This window comes from Ornithorhynchus anatinus, chromosome X1 (assembly GCF_004115215.2).
Source record: "Ornithorhynchus anatinus isolate Pmale09 chromosome X1, mOrnAna1.pri.v4, whole genome shotgun sequence".
NCBI lineage: Eukaryota > Metazoa > Chordata > Mammalia > Monotremata > Ornithorhynchidae > Ornithorhynchus > Ornithorhynchus anatinus.
The window spans coordinates 115,433,800-115,458,108 of NC_041749.1; the positions used below are offsets into that span (position 1 = coordinate 115,433,800).

The following is a 24,309-nucleotide window of genomic DNA, read 5'->3' on the forward strand; positions in this document are numbered from 1 at the left end:
AGTAGGAGCAGCGGCAGCAGCAGCAGCAGCAGCTGTGACTAGCTTTGCTTCCTTTGTCTCCTCCTCCAGTTTCTCCTCGCCCTTCTCCTCCCGGGTTCTCGGAGGCTTGGGCGGGTTGGCCGCGTCAAGATCAGCCGGGCAGACAGCTGGCACGCACGGGGCACGAGCGGGCACCGGAGCCCGCAGAGGGGCAGGAGGGGCGCCTTCGACACCCTGTGCCCTGCCCGTCCCCCATCCCCCCCCAACCCCTCTCGCCTTCCGCAGCCCTAATGACCCTGCAGCTGCCCGGCCCGGGCTGCCCCACGACCTCTCCTCTTCCTCCTCCTCCTCTCCCGCCTCCTCTGCTCTGATCACCCCGCCGGCGATGCCAGCCCAGTTTTCTTGATCCGGATTCTCCCGATACCCTCCCCGCCCGCCCAATTTGCCGAGATGCCCGAGACAGGAGCCGGGGGCTCCCAGGAGGGCGAACGGGGTAAACGCGCCCAGGCGGATGGAGAGCGAGATCGGGCCGAACCGGCTGCGGCGGCTGGAGTCCTGGGTAGGTTTGTGTTTATGTCTCTCTCTGTGTGTCTGTGTGTTGTGTGTGTCCTCTACTCCCCTCCCAAGTACACTAGATTGCTTGGGGCGCGAGGAACGGGGAGAGGGGCTGCTGCTGCAGCCCCAGAGACGCTGCTTGCACTTTTGCAGCTTACTTGGTCCCGAGGACGCCTAGATGTTGGGGGGCGGGAGGGGGGGGTGCAAGGACAGATAGGCAGGGGACAATCTCTAACCTTGTCTCTGGCTCCCAGGTCAGCTCACCACCACCCCCATTCCCCGCTTTCCTCAGTCTTCCCTCTTCACTGCAGCGTTGCAGTAATCTTTTTTGTCTGGGCTTTGATCTCCTCAGGAAACCACCCAAGATGGGGGCAGGGAGAGGAGATTGGCACGGGTTGGAGAAGGGTGGGGGGGGAGAAGGGGAGGGGGAGACTGGCAGCGCTTTCTTTCTAGTAGCAGGTCTGCCGCCCCCACTCCCCAGCCAGGCGGCTTGGGTACCCCCACCTCAGCCCCGGCCACTCCACCCTACCCCACCCCTCCCTAGCCCAGGCGGCTGGCGGTGGCGCTTTATTTACAGGCGGATAGTAACAATCGGAAGAACGTGCGGGTTGTAGGCGCGCCGGGGGCTCCGCGTTTCCTCCTCCCAACCAGGAGCTGATGTCATCTCCACCTAACCCAAGTGAGATCTGCAAGGAAAGCAGTTTCTTGGGGTTGTTCAAATTCCTTCACCCCGTCTTTCCTCCTTCGGACCATTCAGGACTCCCGAAACAGCTCGGGATGGGGAGGTCCACTGAGGGGCTGGGGTCTGGAGAGATCTGGAAAGGAGGGGGCTGGGGTTGTGGCTCCCCGTGGTACCCAGCCCACTCTGGGCAGCACCTCTCCCAGCCCCTTTTTTGCTCCCTGGCAGTTTTTTAAATAGCATTTGTTAGGTGCTTTCTATGTGCCAAGCATTGTATTAAGCTCTGGGGTAGATGCAAGATAATCAGGTCCGACATAGTCCCTGTCCCACATAGGGCTCACAGTCTAAGGCGGAGGAAGAAGAGAGTTTGCTGTTATGACTGGCATCTACCTGTGAACAGAAGACACTCCCTTTCCTCCTAGGTCAAAGCAGCCTGGTCCAGTGACCAGAGTGCCATGCCAAGAAAGCAAGGGGCACAACCGAAGAGCTGTGCCATCCCCATGCCTGACTCCAGGGGGCAAGGTGTTCCGGTGTTCCCTTCCGGGCAACCCTCCCCCAGGTCCACAAAGCCAGCAGTCTTTTCCCCCTTCCTTAGATGCTGCAGTCACGGTGACCTTAGCTAGGAGAGCCCAAGGTGAGGGTCTGCCAGGCTGCCCCTGCCATGCCTTCGAGTCCATCAGCAGCACCCCACTCCTCCAGCCCTCCAGCCCCCAGCCCCATGAAACTCCAGGAGGCAGGAGCTGGGACTCCTGGGTTCTGCCCAGGTCTTTGACTCATTTCACGGGTAGAGGGAGGGGCTGAGAGACAGAGCCAGGATGCAGGGGAACCGTGCTCACTTCCCAATGCCACTCCCTCCCACCTCCGAGAGGGAAAGGAGGGTGCAGGCAGTGCAGAGAACACTCCAGACTGCACTGACAACTCAGCAGTCAGCAGCAAGAGGCCAAGCCCAGCTCCAGCTCCAGCCCGGTACATACCAACTGAATGGGACTCTCCTCCTAGCCCCCCCACCCCCGGTGTCTTGGGGGTGGGAGGGGAGGCAGGCCTCTGGATCTGGGCTCCCGTGGAGCAAAGGGGCACCAGGGAGACATTTGCCGGCTGACTCTCTCTGCAGACTCGCTGGAGGGGTTGTGGGGGGGAGCAGGAGCAGGGGGCAGGCTGAAGGGAGAAGAGCTTGGAGTTGCAGTAGCAGCAGCAGCAGCAGTGATCCAGTGTGCCCCATACAGACTACGCAGCCTGCCCCCTGCAGTGGCTTATAGAGGGAACACATCCAAACAGACACCCAGGCCCACACACATGCTGCACATGCCCGCACACAGGAAGATGCAAGTGTGCACATCTGCACCCAGGCACGCCACACAGAACACTCATTCATCAAATGTGATGGTTAACGCCATGCAGACCCGTGCATGTAATCACTGCCCTGCAGATATATACACACACACTAAATATACACTTCCATACACCCTATCACTCTCTCGTCTACCCATATACAAACTGGGACTTTCAGAGGTTTTCAGTGTGGGACAGAGACTGGGTCTGATCTGATTGCACCGATCCTAGCACTTAGTATAGTGCTTGGCACATAGTAAGCACTTATCAAATACCACAATCTGTACACCAGATGAATTTCCAAGCTGCCTAGGGTCCATTGGCAGTTGTCACCCATCAACAAGGGAGACAGCTCTGCCGCCCAGGGCCCCCTCCAGCTTCAGAAACAGTCTCTCCCCTTTCTGCCAACCTATCCAGTCGCCTGTCCCCAGTCGACCTTTATCCATTCTACTTCTGGCTTCTGGAGTTTACTTCCCGAGCCAAAGGTCATTCAGGGGTCGATACTCTCTCTGCAGCCCTAAAGCCAGCCTTTTGGACAACTGGGGCACTGCGGGACCCTCCCTTAGAAACCTCTGAGAGCTGAGAAGGACCTTGAGAGGTCATCAAGTCCGGCCCCCTGCCTCCAGGCAGGTTAAACTCCTGAATCCACCAAGATATATGAGGATCTGTTCTTACTCTAAAAATCTGCAGGCCCAGAGACTCCTCGGCCACCTATTCCCACATTTAATCCCGCCAATGACGAGGAAGTTCTTTCTTCAGCCTGAGTCTCTCAGGCTGCAATTTCGGGCCCGGTTCCTCTTGTTTGGTTCTTGGAGGGAATGGAGAACATCCGGGCAGTCTCTGCCCCAGGTTAAGTCCCTTCTTTTCCCAGCCTGACAGGGGCTGGGAACACCAGGCCCGGGGGGCCTGCTGCTGCCTGCTACTGTTGCTGCTTCTCTCCCTGACTTTTCCTGGCAGAAACCTCCTGCCCAGAGGCTGTGGCTGTGACACAGGAGCAGGGAATAGAGGCCTCTCCTCTGGTTTTCCTTCCTCTCTCTTCCCTCCCCCCCGCAGCCCCAGCCCTGTAAAGGAAAGCAGGCTGCCAGCTTCCTAGCCCTTCTCCCAGCTCTCTAAACCCACAATCAATCCCAAGGCCCCATCGCATGCACACCGGTCAGGCGGTGCCTGTCTGCCTTGAACCTTTCCCCAACGTGGCCTAGTGAAAAGAGCCTGGACCTGGGAGTCGGGGGACTTGTCTGCTGTTTGACCTTGAGCAAATTATTTAACTTCTCTGTGCCTCAGTTACCTCATCTGTAAAATGGGGGTTCAATCCCTCTTCTCCCTCCTACTTAGGCTGTGAGTCCCATGTGGGACAGCGACTGAGTCCAACCTCGTTACCTTGTATCTACCTCAGTGCTTAACACAGGGCTTAGCACATAGTCAGCACTTAACAAATACCACAATTATTACATACATGGGCACCCAGGGCCAGACGTGCAGCTCCAGGACCCCAGCTAGGCAGCCCGTTGTCATCTGTGTCCAGTACTAGACACCCACCGCACACCAAGATGGACAAGACAAGGATGGGTACATCCCCAGGCTGGCCAGGAACCCAAACACCAGGTAGGGGGGACTTTACAAATAATAATAAATAATAATAACTATGTAAAGATGTGACCACTCATGTGACACAGTCAAACACACATGTATCCTCACTGTTCTACATGCACTTGCATGTTCTCACATGTGCACTCATACACACTCTTAAACGTGCACTCATGGGCACATGTGTGCCTTCATGCTTGCATATCTTGATATACAATACACATATACAATTATGAATTCTCATGAACACAAGCATATGTTACATGCAACTACATGCAGGCATACATGGGTATTACTTACATGCAAATACATGCCCCATACCTGCTTTCTGGGGCCCCAGGGGCCCCTCATTTCCCCTCTGCCAGAGAAGACTAAATTGGGCTCTTCAACTTGATCTCATCTATCTCATCACCAACCCCTTGCCCAAGTCCTTCCTCTGGCCTGGAACTCCCTCCCCCTTCATATCCAACAGACCACCACTCTCCGCACCTTCAAAGGGAAGCAGCATGGCCTAGTGGCTAGAGTATGGGCCTGGGAGTCAGAAAGACCTGGGTTCTAATCCCAGCTCTGCCATTTATCTGCTATGTGACCATGAGTAAGTCACTTCTCTGTGCCTCTGTGACCTCATCTGTAAAATGAGGATTAAGACGGTGAGCCCCATGTGGGACAAGAACTGTGTCCAACCTGGTTAGCTTGTAATAGTAATTAATAATAATTATGGTATTTATTAAGTGCTTACATTGTCTAAGCACTGGGGTAGATACAAGGTAATCAGGTTGTCCCACGTAGGGCTCACAGTCTTAATCCTCATTTTACATATGAGGTCACTGAGGCACAGAGGAGTTAAGTGGATTGCCCAAGTTCACACAGCAGACAAATGATGGAGCCTGGACTAGAACCCATGTCCTCTGACTCCCAATTCCATGCTCTTTCCACTAAGCCACTATGCTTCTTACAGCGTGTATCTACCCCAGTGCTTAGAATCATGCTAGATACATAGTAAGCACTTAACACATACCATTCTTATTATTATTATTATTCAAGGACTTATTAAAATCACATTTCCTCCAAGAGGTCTTCACCAACTAAGCCCTCACTTCGCCTACTCCCCCTCCTTTCTGTATCACCCCACCCTCAGCCTCACAGCACTTATGTATATAGCCATAATTTATTTTCATGCCTGTCTCCCCCTCTAGATTGGAAGCTCCTTGTGGGCAGGGAACATATCTACCAACTCTGCTATATTGTACTCTCCCAAGTGCTCAGTACAGTGCTCTACACAGAGCAAGTCCTCAATAAATACCACTGATTTATTGATTGATTGATTGATTGATTGAGCTCAAGGCCAGACTCAGCCACCAGGGCCTCCCCGCTGGCTCCAGGGCGATGCTATCCAGAGTCTGGTTAGTATAGCAGTGACGGGTTTACTTGGGACTAGAGGTCACCTCAGGTGGCAGGAGGACACAGGTGCCCATTGTCCTTGTCGGGAGCCACCTGGAGCTGAGGCTCCCAGCTCCCACCGGCCTCAAGCCCCTGGGGACTTTCTGTCCCCACTCCCACTCTGCCATGGGCAGAGCGAGCCGTGCCAGGAAGCGTGGGCACCAACAATGCTCACCCTGTGCCCTTCACCCTGACGACTCTGGTAGAGAACCCGGCTTTGTCTCTGTGGCTGGGCTGCCTCACCATCCAAGGGAGGAGACGGGGCAGGATGCCTGGCCCCTGGGAGCCAGGAGATCCCAGTCCCCTCTCCCGCTCTGCCTGGCCCCAGCCCCCATTCCCAGCCGGAAGCTTCAACTCGCCAGGTGGTGGAACAGGGCAGAGCCCTGGGGAGGTGAGAAGAATGGCAGCAGTCTTTTTCAGTATCTTGGGATTGTGGGAGGACAGCATTAGGGAGAGAGGACCCAGTTGCCCTGTCCCCGACTGACTTAGCGAGGGACTGTGAACTCATGTGTGGAATCAGGGAAAGAGGGAGGGCTGCCTGCCCACGGCAGAACTCAAGCCAAGGAGTTAAATCCCGCCACCGCCCCCAATCAGTGAGAACAGGAAATCCTTTCAGCACTGCTTTCAGACCAACCCACAAGAGCAGAGCAGGGCAAGGACTCTGGAATTCTGCCTCCCAGCCCTCTCCCCCTTCGGAGCTACGGGGGATAGAGCCTAAAAGTCCTAGGTCCCTCCCACCCCTGGTTCAGCCCTGGCTTCCCCCTTGGCCATTTCCTAACAGCCTTTGCTTTGGGGCAGACCAAAGTCTGGCTGGGAGACATGGTCAGGACCCATGGCGATTAGGGAGGCCAAGGATGAGTGGGGGAGAAGCAGATGTGGAAGATGAGGAATAGAGGGACTGAAGGCCCTCAGGAGCCATGGACGGAGGGGGCAGGTGAGCAGAGGGTACTGGGGAACAGGAGCGAAAGAGACAGCCCTTCCCCAACCCTCAGTCCTACCTTCCCTCAAGCAGACAGGCAGTGAATTTGGGGTTTGCAGGTGGCAGGCCTTTTCGTGCCAAGGGAACAGGGCAAAAGCCATCTCTCGAGACTCACGTCTGCAGCCCAAACAGGCTCCTCTCCCTGCTTTCTGCACCCCTCCCCGTGTCCTCCCTTCCCACCTCGTGGCTCCCCCCTCCCACCTGAACTGCGTCACGGGGGCTTCCAACATCTCCATGGAGACGGGTTCCTCTCCTTTCTTTTTTTTTTTTTTTTGCTCTCTCTCTCTCTCTCTCACACACACACACACACTTGCTCGCTAGCTCGTTGTTCCGGCTCTCCCCAGCTGCGCATTTCCGCCAGGGGCTGCGGAGGGGGCCGGGGCTGCGGAGGGGGCCGGGACTGCGGCAGCTGGAGGGGGATTCTGGAACTCGGGAAGCAGAGGGTGAGAGGCTCCGGGGGGCAGGTGAAGGGGTGAGGGAGGCAGTTGCATTGAGCTCAGGGGACTGGGAGAGGATGCTGGCCGAGGATGAAGAGATGACGATGGAGAGGCCTGTGGGCATTTGCCGTCCCCACCGGCTCCTCTGTGCCCACAGGCCCCAAGGGGAGCAGAGCCAAGCAGGCAAACTGGGGTGGAGGAGGCTGCCTCTCCCGGCTTTTCCCTTTTCCTGTGTGACCCCCTCCACACCCCCTCACCCCCAATACACACCCCAGGCTGGGCTGGTAGCTGGTTGGCTGTCGCGGGGAGGGAAGGTAGCAGGGTCTGGAGCAACTTGGCTCCAGAAGGATGAATGGGGGAAGTAGCCACCCCGACCCCAGTTCCATCATGGCTCCCTACAGAGTCTCCCCAGCTCCCCTTTCTGCACCTGTCTTCTGCCTCCATGGGCCCCGAGGCCCCGGCTTCTACCTGTCTTTCCTCTCTCCCCTCCCTCCCCACCCCCAACCCAGAGCCTCCACCCTTCCTGCTCGCTCCTTACCCCAGCCTCACCCACCCGAACTCCCTGGAACTCCCCGCTTCCCACCTCAGCTCAACTCTACAGGGTCAAGGCCAGGGCAGGGGTAACTGTTAGCAGAGGGCACAGTGCCTGTCCTCCCTTGGCGCCTGACACCTCCTGGGCCATCTCCTGTCAACCTGGGTGGCAGGGGGTCAGGGTTGGGTAATCAAAGCAAAGGTGCCTGTCCCATCTTCCCTGACCCCCTCCCCCCAACTGGACTCTATTTCCAGCTGGCATGCCCTCCTGCTCCTCCCCCTCACCCCCCGGGAGGGCTGACCTCTCCCCACCCTGGGGATCTGGTTGCAGATAAGCTATTTGGGAAGCGGCTGCTGCAGGCTGGACGCTACATCATGTCCCACAAATCCTGGATGAAGACGGTGCCCACCGAGAACTGCGATGTGCTCATGACCTTTGCAGGTATTGCGGGTCAAGCGCCCAATCCATCTGGGGCCCAGCCACGTCTGGGATGATGCAGCAAGGAAGGACAAGGAATCTGAACCAGACCGTGGATCCCCTCCTGGCCTAAGGATTTGAGCTCCATGTTGGTGCTGGGACAGGATGGGCGAGGGGAGGAAGACAAGAATTTACAGGGCCTGAGAACCCCCGGGCAAGACCTTCTGCCCATTTGGCTCCTGTCCTGTTCCTGTCCCGTCCTTGGGGTTCTTGCTTCTCCCTCACTCCTGCCCAGGCACCTCCGCTGCTACCCATCTCCTCTCCTGTTCCCTGTGGCAGACACAACCGATGACCACACGCTTCTCTGGCTCCTCAACCACATCCGCCTGGGCATCCCCGAACTCATCATCCAGATCCGCCATCACAAGCACACCCGCGTCTACGCCTTCTTCGTCACCGCCACCTATGAGAGGCAGGTGTCCTTGGGTGGCCCTGCCAGCCCACTTTCCCCACTCACTCCCGGGCGCCCTTGGCTCACCCCCCTTTTCTTTCTCCAGCCCTCTTTCCCCCACTCTCAGTCCATCAGCAAGTCTGCCCGAAGCACCTAAGGTGGAGCAGAGCCCTGTACCAGGTGCTGGGGATCCAAGTTAGAGAACAGACCCAGTCCCTGCCCTCAGGGAGCTTCCAGTCTGATAAGTGAGACACTCTCCGTTTACAGACACACAGCAGAGACACGTGTCAGTGCCCCTTCTCCCATCCCCGATACATCCTCACAGGGCGGCTTCTGCCAGATACCCCTGGGTGGGATGGTGGGGGGAGAGGGGATGAGACAAAGTGTGCCCCCGCCCAGTATGCACAGTGAACAGTTAGAATCCCTCACTGACTTTCCTGGGCTCCCGTCCTGGCAGCCTGCTCCGCGGGGCCGACGAGATTGGGCTGCGGAAGCCTGTGAAGGCTGAATTTGGGGGTGGGACCCGTGGCTTCTCCTGCGAGGAGGACTACATCTACGAGAACATCGAGAATGAACTTTTCTTCTTCACTTCCCAGGTGAGTGTCTCCTTCTGCCCCTTTTCATTCATTCCTTCGATCGTGTTTATCGAGGGCTCACTGTGTGCAAAGCACTGTACTGAGCGCTTGGGAGAGTACGATATAACAATAAGCAGACACATTCCCTGCCAATGAGCTTACAGTTTAGAGGAGCTGCCCCTTCCCTTCTTCCCAAATCTTTCTCCATTTCCCCTTAGCTCTAGCTGACCGTGGGGGTGGTGGAGGGGGCGCAGGGGAGGGAGGGAAAGAAGGAGGTCTCCACAGGGTGGGGATGGGAGGTCTTTGCGCAGTTGGTTGGTCAACAGCCTGCCAGGCAATACTCCTGCCTTTGTTTTCTGAGGACCTGCAGGAGGCAGAGCCCCATGCCTGAAATTGAAATTATTAGCTAACCAGTCAGTCAGCCACCTCCCATCCAGTCAGCCACCTAGTCAGTCACCTATTCAGCCTCTTTTGCTAATCCTCAGTTCTCGGATTGTCCCTTGGGGTTGGAGCACGCTCAAAATGTGCTCAGTTCTGGTCCCACAGCATTCTGGGACTTGAAATACAGATTTTGGAGAATGCTGGCCACTTTAACCCCGCACTCCTTCTAGTGGTAATAATAGCATTTACTAAGCACCTTCTGTGTGAAGAGCACTCTACTAAGGTCTGGGAAAAAAAATACACGGGCAAGAATTAGACACTGTCCCTGACTCTCCAAGGGCTCACGGTTTAAGAAAAAGCGGGGGTGGAAGGAGCAGCTGGCAGTCAGTCGATCAATAGATCGGTGGTATTTATTGAGTGCTTGCTATGTGCAGAGCACTGTACTAAGCACTTGGAAGAGTACAGTAAAACGGAGTCGGTAGGCATGTTCCCTGCCCATAACACTCTAGGGGGGAGACAGACGTCGATGTAAATAAATAATTAATTTATAGTACAAAAAGATATGTTCAGAGCACTGGAAATAATAAACCAATCAGTCAATCGTGGTATTTATTGAGTGCTTACCGTGTGAAGAGCACTGTATTAAGTGCTTAGGAGAGTACAATACAACAGTCAATGGAACGTATTGAGCGCTTACTGTGTACAGAGTTCTGAACTAAGCACTTGGGAAAGTTCAGTACAACAGAGTCAGTAGACATGATCTCTGGTAGATACATAAAGGGAAAATGGAAACAAGAGAAGGAAATGCTGAGAGTCCAAGTCTGGTGGTAAAGGGGACCAGTGGGGGCTTCAGAGTGGGACCAACCACATCATTGAGCGAATGTCCTAGCCTCTGGACTAGAGCCTTGCTTTTCTATAGAGCTTTTATTCTCAAAGTGCTATCACGTTACTCAACTCATTTTGGCTCACACAGCGGCCCTGCGAGGTAGATTGAAAGGCAGGGATTATTATCCCCATTTTTACAAAGGAGGAAACTGAGGTACAGGGAGGTTAGGTGACGTGCCTAAGGTCACAGAGCAGGCCGGTGGCAGAGCTCAAATTCCGACCCGGGTCTTCCTACTTCCAGACAGTTGCTCTTCCATTAATAACAACTGTAGGGGTTATTAAGAGCTTACTATGTGCTGAGCACTGTACTAAGCACTGGGGTAGATACAGAATAATCACATTGTTACACATTGGCTCCCTTAGAAGCCTCACACTGCTTAAATCCCCCACCGTGTCTCTCTATTCCCAACTTTCCCAGCCCCAGAGAGGGACAAGGAAAATGCCCAAGTTGGGGATAGTCTCCCATGCCCAGGTTTTCAGGTCAACCTGATGTTCCAGAGCACCAGAGCAGATCTGGTTCTTGCCCTCAAGGAACTCCCAGTCTTAAAGGGGAGGGAGGGCAGACAAGGGAGGGAGGGCAGACACACAAACCATCCCCATCTGGCAAGGATGAATGGAGGGGAAGGAGTGGCTCCTGGGTGAGTCATGGATGGGTCATGAGATGGAACAGGATGCCGGAGCCTGTGCAGGGTGAATCAGGGAAGGCTCCTTGGAGAAGATGAATGGGGGAGGCAGACAGTAGCAGAAGGGGTCTGTCAGCTGGACGACTTAGAGGATGGAGGGACGGGGAACAGTGGGAAAGGATTTGGGGGCTAGTTCACCTCACCAACACCTGTCTGTCACCTGATAGGAACGACAGAGCATCATCCGCTACTGGCTGGAGAATCTGCGGGCCAAGCAGGGCGAGGCCTTGCACAACATCCACTTCCTGGAGGGCCAGCCTATCAGTGAGTCTGGGGGCAGCACAGCAGGACAACTGGGCTCCTTCTTGGACACCCCGGATCCTAAAGGGTCCCCCCATCCCCTTTCCCGCAAGCTCTTGGCAGAGAGCTGGTGTCTGGGGGCAACAGTGGGAAGGTCCCCAGGGTAAAGTGGCGATGGGTTGCCCAACCTGGGCCTGAGGGGAATCTGGGTGGGGCTACCCAATCTGCCCCCTAGCCCGGCCTAGGTGAGGTTTCAGCCCCCTCCTGCCCCACCCCTCCCAACAGTCCCCGAGCTGGCCGCCCGCGGAGTCATCCAGCAGGTGTTTCCCGTGCATGAGCAGCGGATCCTAAACCGGCTGATGAAGTCCTGGGTGCAGGCTGTCTGCGAGAACCAGCCCCTGGGTATGGCACTTTGATGGGGGTGGGGTAGAGGAAAGGGAGATCGGCGGGAGAGGGGTCAGGATGGGCTGAGCTGTCGGCCCCCTGTGTGGCTGGGCCTGAGCCCCGAGACTGATTTCACCCCCACCCCTGCCAGATGAGATCTGCGACTACTTTGGGGTGAAGATTGCCATGTACTTTGCCTGGCTGGGATTCTACACCTCCGCCATGGTGTACCCTGCAGTCTTCGGCTCCATGCTGTACACCTTCACCGAGTCGGACCAGGTGAGGCCTGGGAAGGGGCTGGTAGGGGCAGGGGGAGCCCCCCGCCACCCTTCCAATTCAGCTCAGAGTGGTGCGGTAGAGTGGTACCCTTCCCATTTGGAGTCCAGTTGGAGAGTTGAGGTATCCAGCCAGCAGGAGGCCCGGAGAGAGCAGGAGAGAACCTCGACCCTGTTGGGGAGGTAAAGCAGAGGCAGCCGGGGAAGAATGAAGGGGTCCTAGCCTGGAGGGGGTCCCATAGCCACACCTCCCATCTGCCACTGCCTCCCCATCCTCCACACCCACAGACCAGCCGGGACATCTGCTGCGTGGTCTTCGCCATCTTCAACGTCATCTGGTCCACCCTGTTCTTGGAGGAGTGGAAGCGTCGAGGGGCAGAATTTGCCTATAAGTGGGGCACCCTGGATACCCCGGCGGAGTCCATAGAGGAGCCACGGCCGCAGTTCAGGGTCAGTGGGATGGAGGGGCCAGAGCGACCCTCACCTCTCTCTGACCCCAACCCATCCCGCCCCTGCTCCCTCAGGGGATCCAGCATAGACTGGGCTCTAAGCCAGGACCCAGACGGTTCCGCTACCACCACCCCCATCCCCCCGATCCTGGCTGGCCCTCATCGTCCCCTCCCTGGGACTCCCTCATCAGACCCCGCCTCCCTCCCACCATCCCCCCAAGCATCCCCCCGAGCTCGAGGGGCACGGGAGACCCACCTGCCCCAGCTTGCCCCGCCAGGGCCATAAGGCCTCACTCTCTGTGTCCCCATCCGTCCGTTGGCCCCCGGCCTCTCTCCAGGGCATCAAGAGGATCAGCCCAGTGACTAATGCAGAAGAGTTCTACTATCCCCCCTGGAAGCGGCTGCTGTTCCAGCTGCTGGTCAGCCTCCCCATCTGCCTCGCCTGCCTCTCCTTTGTCTTTCTCATCATGCTGGCCTGCTTCCAGCTGCAGGTGGGAGCCGTCCTCCCCTCCTTCCCCAAGGGCTTGGAGCTGGGGGAGCTCCGGCAGGGAGGGGGGCAGGCCACGGCTGAGCTCTGTTGTGTCAGGAGCCCCGCAGCTCTGGGGACCCCTTGGTGCCAGCCGGATCCTCAGCCCCACCCAGTCGGGCCCCCTCACCCCCCAACCCCCAGCCGACTCCCAGAGCCCACGTGGGGTGGCGGGGGAAGCCCTTGGGCTCTGTGCTCCTCATGCTGCCCATCTCCCTGGAGCAGGAGTTTGTGCTGAGTGTGAAGGGGCTGCCCCGCCTGGCCCGCTTCCTGCCCAAGATCACGCTGGCACTCATTGTCACCGCCTGCGACGAGGTCTACAAGAAACTGGCCTACTGGCTCAATGACATGGGTAGGTGCCTAGCCGGGTTGGGGTGTGCCACACCCTCAGGAGGGGGAGGGGACAGGCCTGCCAGCTCCCAACCCAAGCGGGCCCACTGGCTTTAGGCAGGGTGAGTGGCAGGTCCGGGGGTGGAGGGGAGTCCCTAGAGGCCCTGGCCACCTGCCCCTTGGGGGCATTCAGATCCCCTCCCCCGGGGGCCCTCACCACCCTCCCGTCTCCCGTCCTCCCCCCACCAGAGAACTACCGTCTGCAGAGTGCCTACGAGAAACACCTCATCATCAAAATCGTCCTGGTGAGTGAGGGCGCCCAGCCTGGCAGTGGGCGGGCAATGTCCCAGCCCCCCACCCCCTCCACTCCACCACCAGGAGGGGCAGCGGATGGGGGAGGGCGGGCGCTGCCACCCCCCCTCACTGGGGGGGCAAACTACTCCCCACTTCTGGGAGAGTAGGGTGGCACCCAAGTGGGTGGAGATGCCATCTCACAGACCTCTGCCCCCCATGGGGCTCCCCGCAGAGCAGGCTGAGTTTTAGAGAGCCCCCCGACCCTGACCCCGGGTGGTGTGCACCCGGGCCACCCGCCCTGAAGGGACATCGACTCCGTGGTGCCCAGGGCACCTCACACGGCACTGTGCTTGTGATCCTTGATGGTTAGATTTCTGTTCCTGCTGCTGCTGCTGCTGCCGGGCCAGGGGCCGGCCATGTGGCCCGGATCCTCCCCCTAGAAGCCCAGCTTGGCCCTTGGGCCAGGCCCTTCCTTCCCTGGCCTGGCCAGCCCGGCCCAGCCCAGCCCAACTGAGTCTTGTGCTTCCTCTCCCTCTCTCCCTTGCAGTTTCAGTTTGTAAATTCGTACTTGAGCCTTTTCTACATCGGTTTCTACCTCAAGGACATGGAGAGGCTGAAGGAGGTAAGAAACAAAGTATCTCAGAGCTCAGAGAGGGGACTGCCAGAGGTCATGTGGCCCAATCTTCTGCCTCCAGGACAACTCTGTGCTTGGCATCTCCCTCCACCAACCTAGCCCCGCTTCTGCCCCGGTCTCTCCTCCTGGGGACCCCCCAGGCAGGTGAAGGGGTTGAGGGAGGAGGGGGTCAAACCCAGAATCAGCCAGAGAGCGAGCCATCCGGGTGGGTACGTGAGTGCAGCTGCTTCCTTCCTATCCACCTCTATCATCTCTGCCACCATCTCTCTCCACCCCTCTCCTCTGCCACCCCCCACCCTCTCTCTGCATCCATTCTTCTCCAGTCCCCCCACCCAGCTGATTTTCTCACCCTCCTTTCCCATCTCTTTGTGTTTGTCCACCTTCGTCCCTCTCTCTCTCTCTCTCTCTCTCGGTCTGTCTGTGGCCTCTGTCCGTCCCTCCCGCAGCTCCTGCTCATCCTTTCTCTCTCCCAAAGCTTCGTGCGGCAGCTGCGAGTCGCTCTCTTCCCTTTCATCGCCCTCCAGCTCCATCTCCTCCTCATCTCCCTTAAAGGCCTCCTGGCTTTCTGCTGGACCATGGCCAGGGCCAAAGTATGGTATCTTGGGGTGGGTGGGAAGGGAGGGGGAAAGGGGTGAGGGTCCAGGGCCAGAGGGGGATGCAGAGAGAGTGCCCACTTTCCGACATGTCAGTCTGGCTGAGGGAGTCCAAAGCTGGAGGTGGGGCCCGATGAGGTGTGGGCTGGGACTTGACAGTAGCGAGAAGGAACTGAAGCAGATTAAACCAGGGCCCCTGAGTACTAAGGGCCAGCTGGGGTGGAGGTAGGGCCGGCGGGCAGGGGGAGTGGGGCAGCAAAACCTCCCAGGACCCCAGCCACGATCAATCTACTCTGGTTCAGCCCAGACAGTGGCACCAGGACGGGGGGAGGGTTTTGAACCCCTGGAATGACCCCGGCCCCCTTTCTGGAGTGACTCAAAGGTAGGTTTAGACTCCAGCCATCCACAATGGCCCCAGAAGTTTGACACTGGAGACCCTTCTGGGGTCATTCTAGATGGCTGGAGTCCAAACTCAGTGGTGTAATTGCTCTAGAGGCTGCACCTCTTACTGCTCAGGACACCCAAGGGGAGGGGCCTGGGGGCACCTCATTCCGCCAGGGTTTCCCTGTCCCAAGGCTGATAAACGCCCCCCGCCAACGCCCGATCTAGGCTCTCATCTAGGTCTCTGCTCCCCAACCTCTAATTGGGGGTGTCCCTCCAGCAGCCCAAACTCCCAGATCTGGGACCCACCGCTGCCACTCCAGTCGGGCACGCTGGATCTCTGGGCATCCCAGTGCCATGAATCTTGGCTGCAAGAATCACAACAAGCCCTGTGCCATTTCCCTTCTAAAAGCTTTGGGCCCTGGGACATCCAGGACTCAATCATCTCCACCTCAGTTTTGGAAAGGAGGGAGAGAGAGAGAGGGAGGAAGAAGGGAGGGAAAGGAAGGGAGCGAAGGAAGGAAGCATGGCCCCGAGAGATAGGGGTGAGTCTCCTCATCATTTAGCGAGAAAGTCAGGCCCAGAGAGGCTAACAGACTTGCCCTGGGCCACCCAGCCCCTGAGCGGCAGCCCATCCTGACTCCCGTCCTTGGTTCCGGCCACAACCATGCCACTTCTCGCCTCCCCCCAGATGCTGGCGACGCTGCTCATCACCCGCCAATTCCTCCAGAACGTCAAGGAGGTGTCCCAGCCCCACCTGTATCGCAGGTTCAAACGCGGTGACCTGAACCTGCAGGCCGCCTGGGAGATGTCCCGCACCCTCCTCCGTCTCCTCAGCCAGAGGTACCAGGCCCCCCACAGTCCTGAGCCCCGACCAGGAGAGCCGGGGGCTGGCCCACCCGAGCCGGCGGCCGAGGAGGGAGGCGGCAAGAAGTGCCTGAACGGAAGGTGTGGAGTCCCAGAGGAGGAAGAAGAGGAGAAGCAACTGCGGGCGGCAGGGGAGGAGGACGAGGCGGGCAAGGAGGTGGATGAGGAGGAGGACGAGGAGGAGGACGAGGACGAAGAGGAGGAGGAGGGTTTGCCAGACTGCGGGCTGAAGCTGAAGAAGGTGAGCTTCATCGAGAGAACGGAGAGGCACAGCGAGCCCGGCTCCCTGGGGCCTGAGAGCCTGCTGGAGGAAGGCAGCCCCACCATGGTGGAGAAGGGCATGGACCCGGCCTCCGTCTTTGAGCTAGATGAGGATGAGGCCGAGGGCCCTACGGGCAGCCCCCTGCGGGAGCCCAGGGAAACGACCGTCACTCTGAGGCCCCGCCGGCGGCGGCGGTGGCAGCGGCGGCGGGAGGAGGGGCCGGAGGAGGAGGAGGGGCCGGAGGAGGAGGAGGAGGAGGAGCAGCGGCGGCACAAACAGAATCGGGCCTCCTGGATCGACCCCCCTGACGAGGACTATTCCCCGCAACTGACCCAAGCCGAAGTGGAGAGCTGCATGAAGAAATATGAGGTGAGCCGGGGGACACCTCTTTGGCTTCTCGTCCTGAATAATCATAATCGATCAATCAATCACTGGTATTAATTGAGCGCTTACTGTATGAAGGGCACTGTCCTAAGTGCTTGGGGGAATCCAGTATGACAGAGTTGGTAGTCAGGTCCCCCATCCACCAGGAGTTTACAGTCTAGCTCACAGTCACAAATCATCATCATTATCCTCGTCATATTTGTTAAGTGCTAACTATGTGCCAAACACTGTGCTCAGCGCTGGGGGAGATATAGTCCACAGCCCACATGGGGCTCACCATCTAAGGGGATGAAGAGAGATTTCATCACCCATTTGACAGAGGAGGAAACTGAGGCCCAGGGAAGTGAAGTGACTTGCCCAAAGTCACACGGCGGGCAAGTGGCAGAGCCAGAATGAGAATGAAGGATCCGGGACTTGGAGGCCCAGGCTCTTTTCACTAGGCCATGCTGCTTCTCATCCCCGGCCCCCATTTTTCGCTTTATGGTACTTGTTAAGCACTTACTACATATCAAGCACTGTTCTAAGCACCAGGGTAGATTCAAGGTAATCAGGTCAGACACAGTCCCCATCCCACGTGGGGCTCACAGTCCAAGTGGGAGGGAGAGCAGGTATTGAATGTCCATTTTACAGTTGAGGAAACTGAGCACAGATAAGTTAAGTGACTTACCCAAGGTCACACAGCAGGCAAGTGGCAGAGCCAGGATTAGAACAGAGGTCCTCCAACTTCTAGGACTGTGCTCTTTCCACTAGGCCGCACTGCCCCTCTGGAAAAGAGGCAGGCAGAGCTGGGCCAAAGGAGTGACTTGATTTCCAGGGTAGGGGGTGGCTGGCTCTGCACAGGAGCAGTGGGGAGTGGAGATTGGGGAGGGCTGGTTGGAGGGGGGCAGGGGTTAGAGTGGGGAGCCTCAGCACCGTGGCAGGCCAGAGAAGAGAAGCCGGCAGCAAGGCCTAGCCAAACTCCCTGGCACTGCCCCTGCGCTGGGCCCCCCATTCCGATGCTCCCAGTTGTCCCCCTCCTGCCCCCTGACTCCAAGTCTGTCCCGGTCCCTGGGGCCCAGCAGGACACGTTTCAGGATTACCAGGAGATGTTCATTCAGTTTGGCTACGTGGTCCTCTTCTCCTCGGCCTTCCCGCTGGCTGCCATGTGCGCCCTGGTGAACAACATCATTGAGATCCGCAGCGATGCCTTCAAGCTCTGCACCGGGCTGCAGCGGCCCTTCGGCCAGAGGGTCGAGAGCATCGGCCAGTGGCAGGTGAGGGGACGCGCCCACCCTGGGACCCCAGTGCTACCAGTCCCTTCCCTCATCTGGGTCTGTGGGCAAAGGTTGGGGCTCAGAGGAGTGGCTTGGGAAGTGCCAGCCACCGAGGGCATGGTGGCATGGCCAGTTCTTGAGCCCGGTGGAAATGTTGGTACAGTGCCTAGCCAGGGCAAAGAATGCCAGCCTAAAGTGGGGGTGTCTGGTTAACTTCTCTAGAAGCCAAAAGATAGAGGCAGAGAGGAGCCCAGTGCCCAGGCCCTGATTGGTGGGGTTTCTCTTGTAGAAGGTCATGGAGGTCATGGGAGTTCTGGCCATCGTGGTTAACTGCTACCTGATTGGCCAGTGTGGCCAGCTGCAGCGTCTCTTCCCCTGGCTCAGCCCTGAGGCAGCCATCATCTCCGTGGTGGTGCTGGAGGTAGGTGCTTTTCCTCTGGGGGAAGGAGGGAGGGTGGGAGGGGAAGGGAAGGACGGAGGGAGAGAGGGAAGAAGGGAGATGAGCCACTAGAGCGAAAGGAAAGGGAGACCAGTTTCCTTCTCAGATGATTCACCCTCCGTCACACACGCAGACACACACGTGCAGGCGCACACGCACACATACACGCACAACTAATTCACACCCACGGGGGTATTTTGTGTTTGTAGAGTTATCCAAAACCATCCGATTGCCAAGGTGTCGATTGTGGCCTGCCTTGTTTGTAGAGTTCTTTCTGTTGCTAGGGCATCGCCTGCCTGGGTGTTATAATGGGGCAGTTGCAAGGGGCTGGTCTTGAGGGGTTCCTCTTCCCCTTGCCTCTCCGCAGCAGCGTTGTGTTCCCCACCCAGATAGCGATGTAACGCAGAGGAGAGGGGAGGAGAGTGCTGCCCTCTAGTGGCTCCCAGAGACATAACCCCAGGCCTCCTCTGTCTCCTGCTCTCCCCGTGCCTCCTCTCCCCAGCACTTCGCACTTTTCCTGAAGTACCTCATCCAGGTGGCCATTCCCGACATCCCTGCCTGGGTGGCTGAGGAAATGGCCAAGCTTGAGTACCAGCGCCGGGAGGCTTTCAAGGTGGGTGAGGTGGGGCTCGGAGCAGGGGGAGGGGCGCTGCCAGCCCAGCTGCTACCGGGGTGCCCGTCCTGGAACCCAGGCATCCTGCCCACCAGCTCCTAGTTCTCCCCATCTCTCCTCCACCTTCCCAGAACTCAGGTGTCCAGCCTCCCTCCCTACCCAGAAGATACCAGCTCACTCTCTCTGGCCCCTGTCCCTTCCCAGAGCCCAGTGCCCCAATTTGCTCCCCCATGGCCGATGGCCCCGATCCCCTCTTCTTAAAACCACCTCTCCCGGAAAGTCTTCCCCAAATAGCCCTGTGGGGGTCAGGAACCATGTCTGATCTGCTTGGATCTACCCGGGCACTTTGCGCTTAGTCCATAGTAAGTGCTTAACAAATACCCTTCCAATATCCTTCAGCACTCGAACAGGTCTGTCTAGCAATGACGAGCCTGGAATTTATGGACTTGGAATTTTGCCAACAGGCATTCTTCAAGCTATCAATTTGTAGGCTCACACTTATGGACAAAAACGTGTAGAAGCAGCTTGGGTTAGTCCTAGAAAAGCCTTTTCAGTTCTGCTTACATACATGCCGATTTGCTTGTAGCCACCCCAGCGCTTAGTACAGTGCCTGGCACATAGTAATAATTATGGTATTTGTTAAGCGCTTACTATGTGCCAAGCACTGTTCTAAACGCTGGGCACTGTTCCAAGCACTGGAAAATAGTTCCTCTCCTTAGAGCTGGAATCAAACCAGCGACCTAAGGATCACCACACCACGATCATCTACAGGCCTCCATTCTACCAGCTAAGTTATCGAAGGGAGTAAGCACTTAACAAATACCACACGCACACACCCTTTTCATTTCTGCTCTCTCACACACACCCCCAAGTAATTGCCACCCATTTGCAGTTCTTGGCCAGGACTCATAGGTATCTTGTGTTTCAGGTCTGTTTGTTTGGGTCTCTGCCTCTGTCTCTCTGCCCCCATCGGCCTGCCCGCCCCTTGAGGGCAGAGACTGTGCCAGTCTCGTCTGTCCCCGAGCCCATACCCCGGCCCTCACTCGGCCCGGCATCCCACCTTCAGACGGGCCTCTCAGCCCAGCCCCTTTGCCCCCAACAGAAACACGAGCGCCAGGCCCAGCACCACTACCAACAGCAGCAGCGGCGCAAGCGGGAGGAGGAAGAGCGGCAGCGGCACGCCGAGTACCACGCCCGCAAGGAGCGGGAGGCCAGCCGGGATGAGGGCCGGGCCGAGGGTGCAGGGCAGGACCCGGCCCCCGAGAAGGCCCCGGCCAAGGGCAAGGGTGGCAGCGCCCACAGCGCCGACAAGCCCAAGCGGCCCAGCTCCCTGCTGGCCGGCAACAACGTCCTGAAGCTGAAGCAGATCATCCCTCTGCAGGGCAAGTTCTTGTCCTCGGGGGGTGGGGGGGGCGGCGGCAGTGGCGGCACCACCCACGCGGGCGCCTCGGTCCGTTCACCCCAGTCCCCCACTGCTGACACCAAGCTGCCCGGCTTCCTCAGCTTCAAGTTCCTCAAGTCGCCCGAGCCCAAGCGCGACCCAGAGCGCACCCAGTCGCCCACCAAGTCCTTCCACCCAGGCAAACTCTTTAACTTCGGGGGCAAGTCCGAGGGCGGGGGCAACGGGGCGGGGGGCCAGCTCCGGTCCGAGGGCCCCCCCAGCAGATCCCATCTCAACGGGGTGGCCGTTGAGGGCAGCGGGGAGGAGCCTGAGATCTGGGCCCAGGAGGACAGCTCCAGCCATAAACTTTAACCCGGGGAAGAGGGGTGGAGGGAGACGGGAACTGGGCTTTGGGGAGATGTGTGGAGGAGGGCAGTTAGTCATCCTCCCCTCCCTTCGCCCCACAAGGTGTGGCCCCCGAGGGAGTGGAAGGTTTGGCGGGGGAGGAGGAGGATGGGGGGCTGCTTCCAATCCTAGCCCTCCCTCCCCCTTCTCCCCACCTCAAATTGCAATACATAGGGCTGGGGGGCAGGGAGGACCGGGGGCTGAGCTGGGAGACTCTAGCGGGTCAGCCAGCCTCATTCTCCGCCCACCCTATCTCCCAGAAGCCGCAGGCTCGGCAGCCTCCCCTCCCTGAAGGGTTGGCCCCAGGGTTTTTCCCGTCTTCCCGCCCCTAGCGGGCAGCGGTTACTCCCCTCTCTCCCGACCCCGCCCGCCTCGTGCAGTCCGGTGAAGCCGGCGATGGTAGTGTTCTTCTCGATGTCTTGTCTCCCGGGGTGGCCTCGGCCCCCCCGCACCAAGGGCTGTGTGTGTGTGCACCACGTCTGTGTTGTATGTGTGAGGAAATGCTAGTCGAGGCGCCACCGGGGAGACTCCCCCCGAGCCCTGAGCGTGCCACCTCTCTTCTCTGCCCCTGGGCCCTGCACCCCTCCCATCCCCATCTCCCCCAGAGCCCTGGCCCCAAACTCCATATGCATGGTGACATTTCTTGCACTATAGGCCCACCTCTTCAGCTCCATGCTCCTCCTTTAGCCAGCTTTCTCGGGGTGTGGAGGGCAGCCCCCCTCTCACCTCTATGCAAACCCCGGGTTGCTGTGTCCCTTCCCTCCTGCTCCTTGGCTGGGGGGTGGGGCGGGGGGCCTGGGGCCAAAGGCACCGTTGCTGTATAGACCTGCAATAAGCATCTCCCTGGGAGAGGGTGAGGAGCATGGGAGGGGGAAAACAGAGGGCAGAGGGAGGGGGCTGTGGGCTAAGGGGAGCTATCCCCCAGAGAAACTAAGGCTTAGGGAGATTTAGGGCCCTGGTCGGGAGGCTGGGCTGAGTCTTGGGCTGGATGCAGGGACCTAGCCCCAGATTCTGCCCCCGCTGGGGTCCGGGGGTGAGGGGAATGGGCCCCTGGCTGAGCCACTCTGGCGCCCCCTTCCTGGGCAGCAGGAGCCAGGGCCACTGGGGCCCACTGACACTGGTCCTGCCCTTGCCCACTCAGGACACGAAACTCACCCCTCACTCCCCTCTCCTTGAGTCAAGAGTGGAGTGGAAGCCCCAGGGCCTGCTCTGCTCCTGCACTAGGAGAGAAGGGGGGGGGGGGCTATCTCAGGATTCACACTATTTGGGTTGTGACATTGTTTAAAAAAAAAAGTGGCCAGGCAGTGGGAACTTGGGGGTTGGACAGGGAGGGTCATTTGCTAAGTGGGCCAGCACTCTTGTGCTGTCTGAGACCTTTGAGGAGACCTAAGAGCAAAAAAGGAAATGGGGCTGGTTTGCAGCAGGAGGGCCTGATGTTAGACAGCAAGAACTTCCTGTCTAAGGGATGCTAGTCGTGTGTGTGTTGGGGGGACCTCCTTGCTTGAGAACTTTAAGAAGAGAATCACGCCCTCCCCTCCCCACCTGGTTTATCACACCTCTGAAGGCAGGGGTTGGAGAAGATGACCTCAAAGGTCTTTTCTAGTAGTAACCAATCCATTGGAGGGCTCCTTTCCCCCCCAAGCCTATGTCTAGAAGCAATAAAGCCCTCCTGGGGGGGAGGGAGGGAAAGAGGGAATTGTGTATGGAGGGGGACAGGCAGTCAGTACCTGGGGGCAGTTGGGCCAGCCAAACTGTCTGGTTCCCTGACATAAGGAGTCACGGTGGGATCTGCGCTCTTCCTTGGCAACCCCACGCCCCTACCCCCAGCTACTGCTACTGCTGGGATGGTGGGACTGGAAAGGGGCACCCCCAGGGGAAGCCATGAAGCCTCTAGGCTATGCCATCCGTTAACCAGGAAGGGTGCGGGGGAGGGCTCCCACTCCTCAGTCTATGTGCCTGAATCCTCTCCCCCTCTTCTGCTTCAAACTGGGTGACCCAGGTCAGCCTAGGAAAAGTCCCAGCCGGCTCCTCCCCCTCCGGGGCTCCGGTCAGCCAGCCCCGGCTGGCCCATCTCTTTCTGCCTTTAGCCCCAGACTGGCCCCCGGGGCCATTTGGCTGTCGGCACTGAGAGCGGCTCAAACCTACCCCGTCACAGCTCAGCTCTTGCTCCTGAAGCCAGTGGGCACGGCAGCCCCCGGGGGACAGCGTGGGCAGGGCTGGACCGGCCAGGGCTGACCGGTCAGAAATCCCACTCTGCTCCGGCTCCGGCCCCCAGCTGGAACCCTCCCCTCTCCCCTTCCGCAGGGACAGATCAGGCTGCCACAGGCATGCCGGGGCCGGGCAGGGAGGCTAGAGCTGGCCTTCTCCACCGCTCCTGCCACCCGGGCCACGCCCCAGCCGGAACCCAGCGACGCTCCTGCCTGCCGTCCCCCAGGAAGCCCCTCCCCGGGGGCTGCTGGCACTGGGAGGGGCTGTGGAACCGCACCCGGAGGGAGACCCAGGAAGCCGAATGCCCGCTGTGTGCCGTGAGCAGGAGCGCCAGCCCTGGGAGGCCAGCACGCAGGACCCCCTCGCCCCCAGGGAACCCTCCCGCCCGCGCCAGCCCCTCCCAACCCCCAGTGCCCTCCCAACCCTCTGCTGCTCACCTGAAGGCAGATCCCAGCTTCTACAGCCTGCTGCCTCCGGAGCCGGGCCCAGCTCTTGCCCTAGCTCCCGCCCTCCCCCAACCCGAGGATGCTAACTGTTATGCCCCAGACCCCAAAGACCCGCCCTCTCCTCTCCTCCTCCCCTCAACCGACTCCCCGAGCCCGCAGTACCTCTGCTGGCCAGCAGGGTGGCGCTAGAAGGTGCCAGGGGTGGGGTGGGTCCCAAACAAGCTATAGCCAAGACTTCAATGAATTTTTTCCTTTCCGTTCTCATATGCAATATTAGTTTAAAAAAAGAATCGGGAGTCTTTTACGTTCTTGTCTTAGTGCTAGGAGCCCCGCCCAGGCCCTGGGGCAAAGCGGCTGATAGCCCTGGGCCTCAAAAGCAGGCAATTGGGGATGGGGGGGTGGGGGAGATGGGAGGGGCTGTTGCCCAGGGAATTTTTACTGTTTCTCAATACAAAGTATTTATACAAACATTGCTCATCTGGTGGTCTTCTGGGCAATCACTGTACACAGGAAAAAAAAATACAATTTTTTTGCTGTTTTATTTCTTTTGATCAAGGAAAAAACTAAAAGGGGTTTATTTATTTCTTTTTAATTTATTTTGTCATATTTTTGTAAAATCTGCAGAAATGCAATAAAAAAAGTATATTTCAACAAAGTGACAGCATGGCCCGACCGTGAGTGGGGCCAGGGAGAGGGTTGCCGATCTTAGCAATAATAATAATGCAATGTTGGTATTTGTTAAGCGCTTACTATGTGCAGAGCACTGTTCTAAGCGCTGGGTAGATACAGGTTAATCAGGTTGTCCCACGTGAGGCTCACAGTCTTAATCCCCATTTTACAGATGAGGTAACTGAGGCACAGAGAAGTTAAGTGACTTGCCCAGTCACACAGCTGACAAGTGGCAGAGCAGGGATTTGAACCCATGACCTCTGAGTCCCAAGCCCGTGCTCTTTCCACTGAGCCACACTGCTTCCCCAATAATGATGGCATTTGTTAAGCACTTACTTTGTGCAAAGCACTGTTCTAAGCCCTGGGGTAG

General features: G+C 58.2%; 1 protein-coding gene across 1 annotated transcript; it reads left to right on the plus strand.

The window, feature by feature from the left end:
- Window positions 1-13: 13 nt before the first annotated feature.
- ANO8 (anoctamin 8) lies at window positions 14-23,926 on the plus strand. The gene is made up of 17 exons (XM_039910296.1): window positions 14-538; window positions 7,845-7,955; window positions 8,271-8,403; window positions 8,840-8,978; window positions 11,074-11,170; window positions 11,432-11,548; window positions 11,682-11,809; window positions 12,094-12,255; window positions 12,593-12,745; window positions 13,006-13,132; window positions 13,360-13,415; window positions 13,952-14,026; window positions 15,704-16,510; window positions 17,587-17,778; window positions 18,068-18,199; window positions 18,720-18,830; window positions 19,933-23,926. Exons 1-17 carry the CDS (start codon window positions 430-432, stop codon window positions 20,581-20,583), a joined length of 3,300 nt encoding a protein of 1,099 aa, XP_039766230.1. The 5' UTR covers window positions 14-429; the 3' UTR covers window positions 20,584-23,926.
- The last annotated feature ends 383 nt before the right edge of the window (window positions 23,927-24,309 follow it).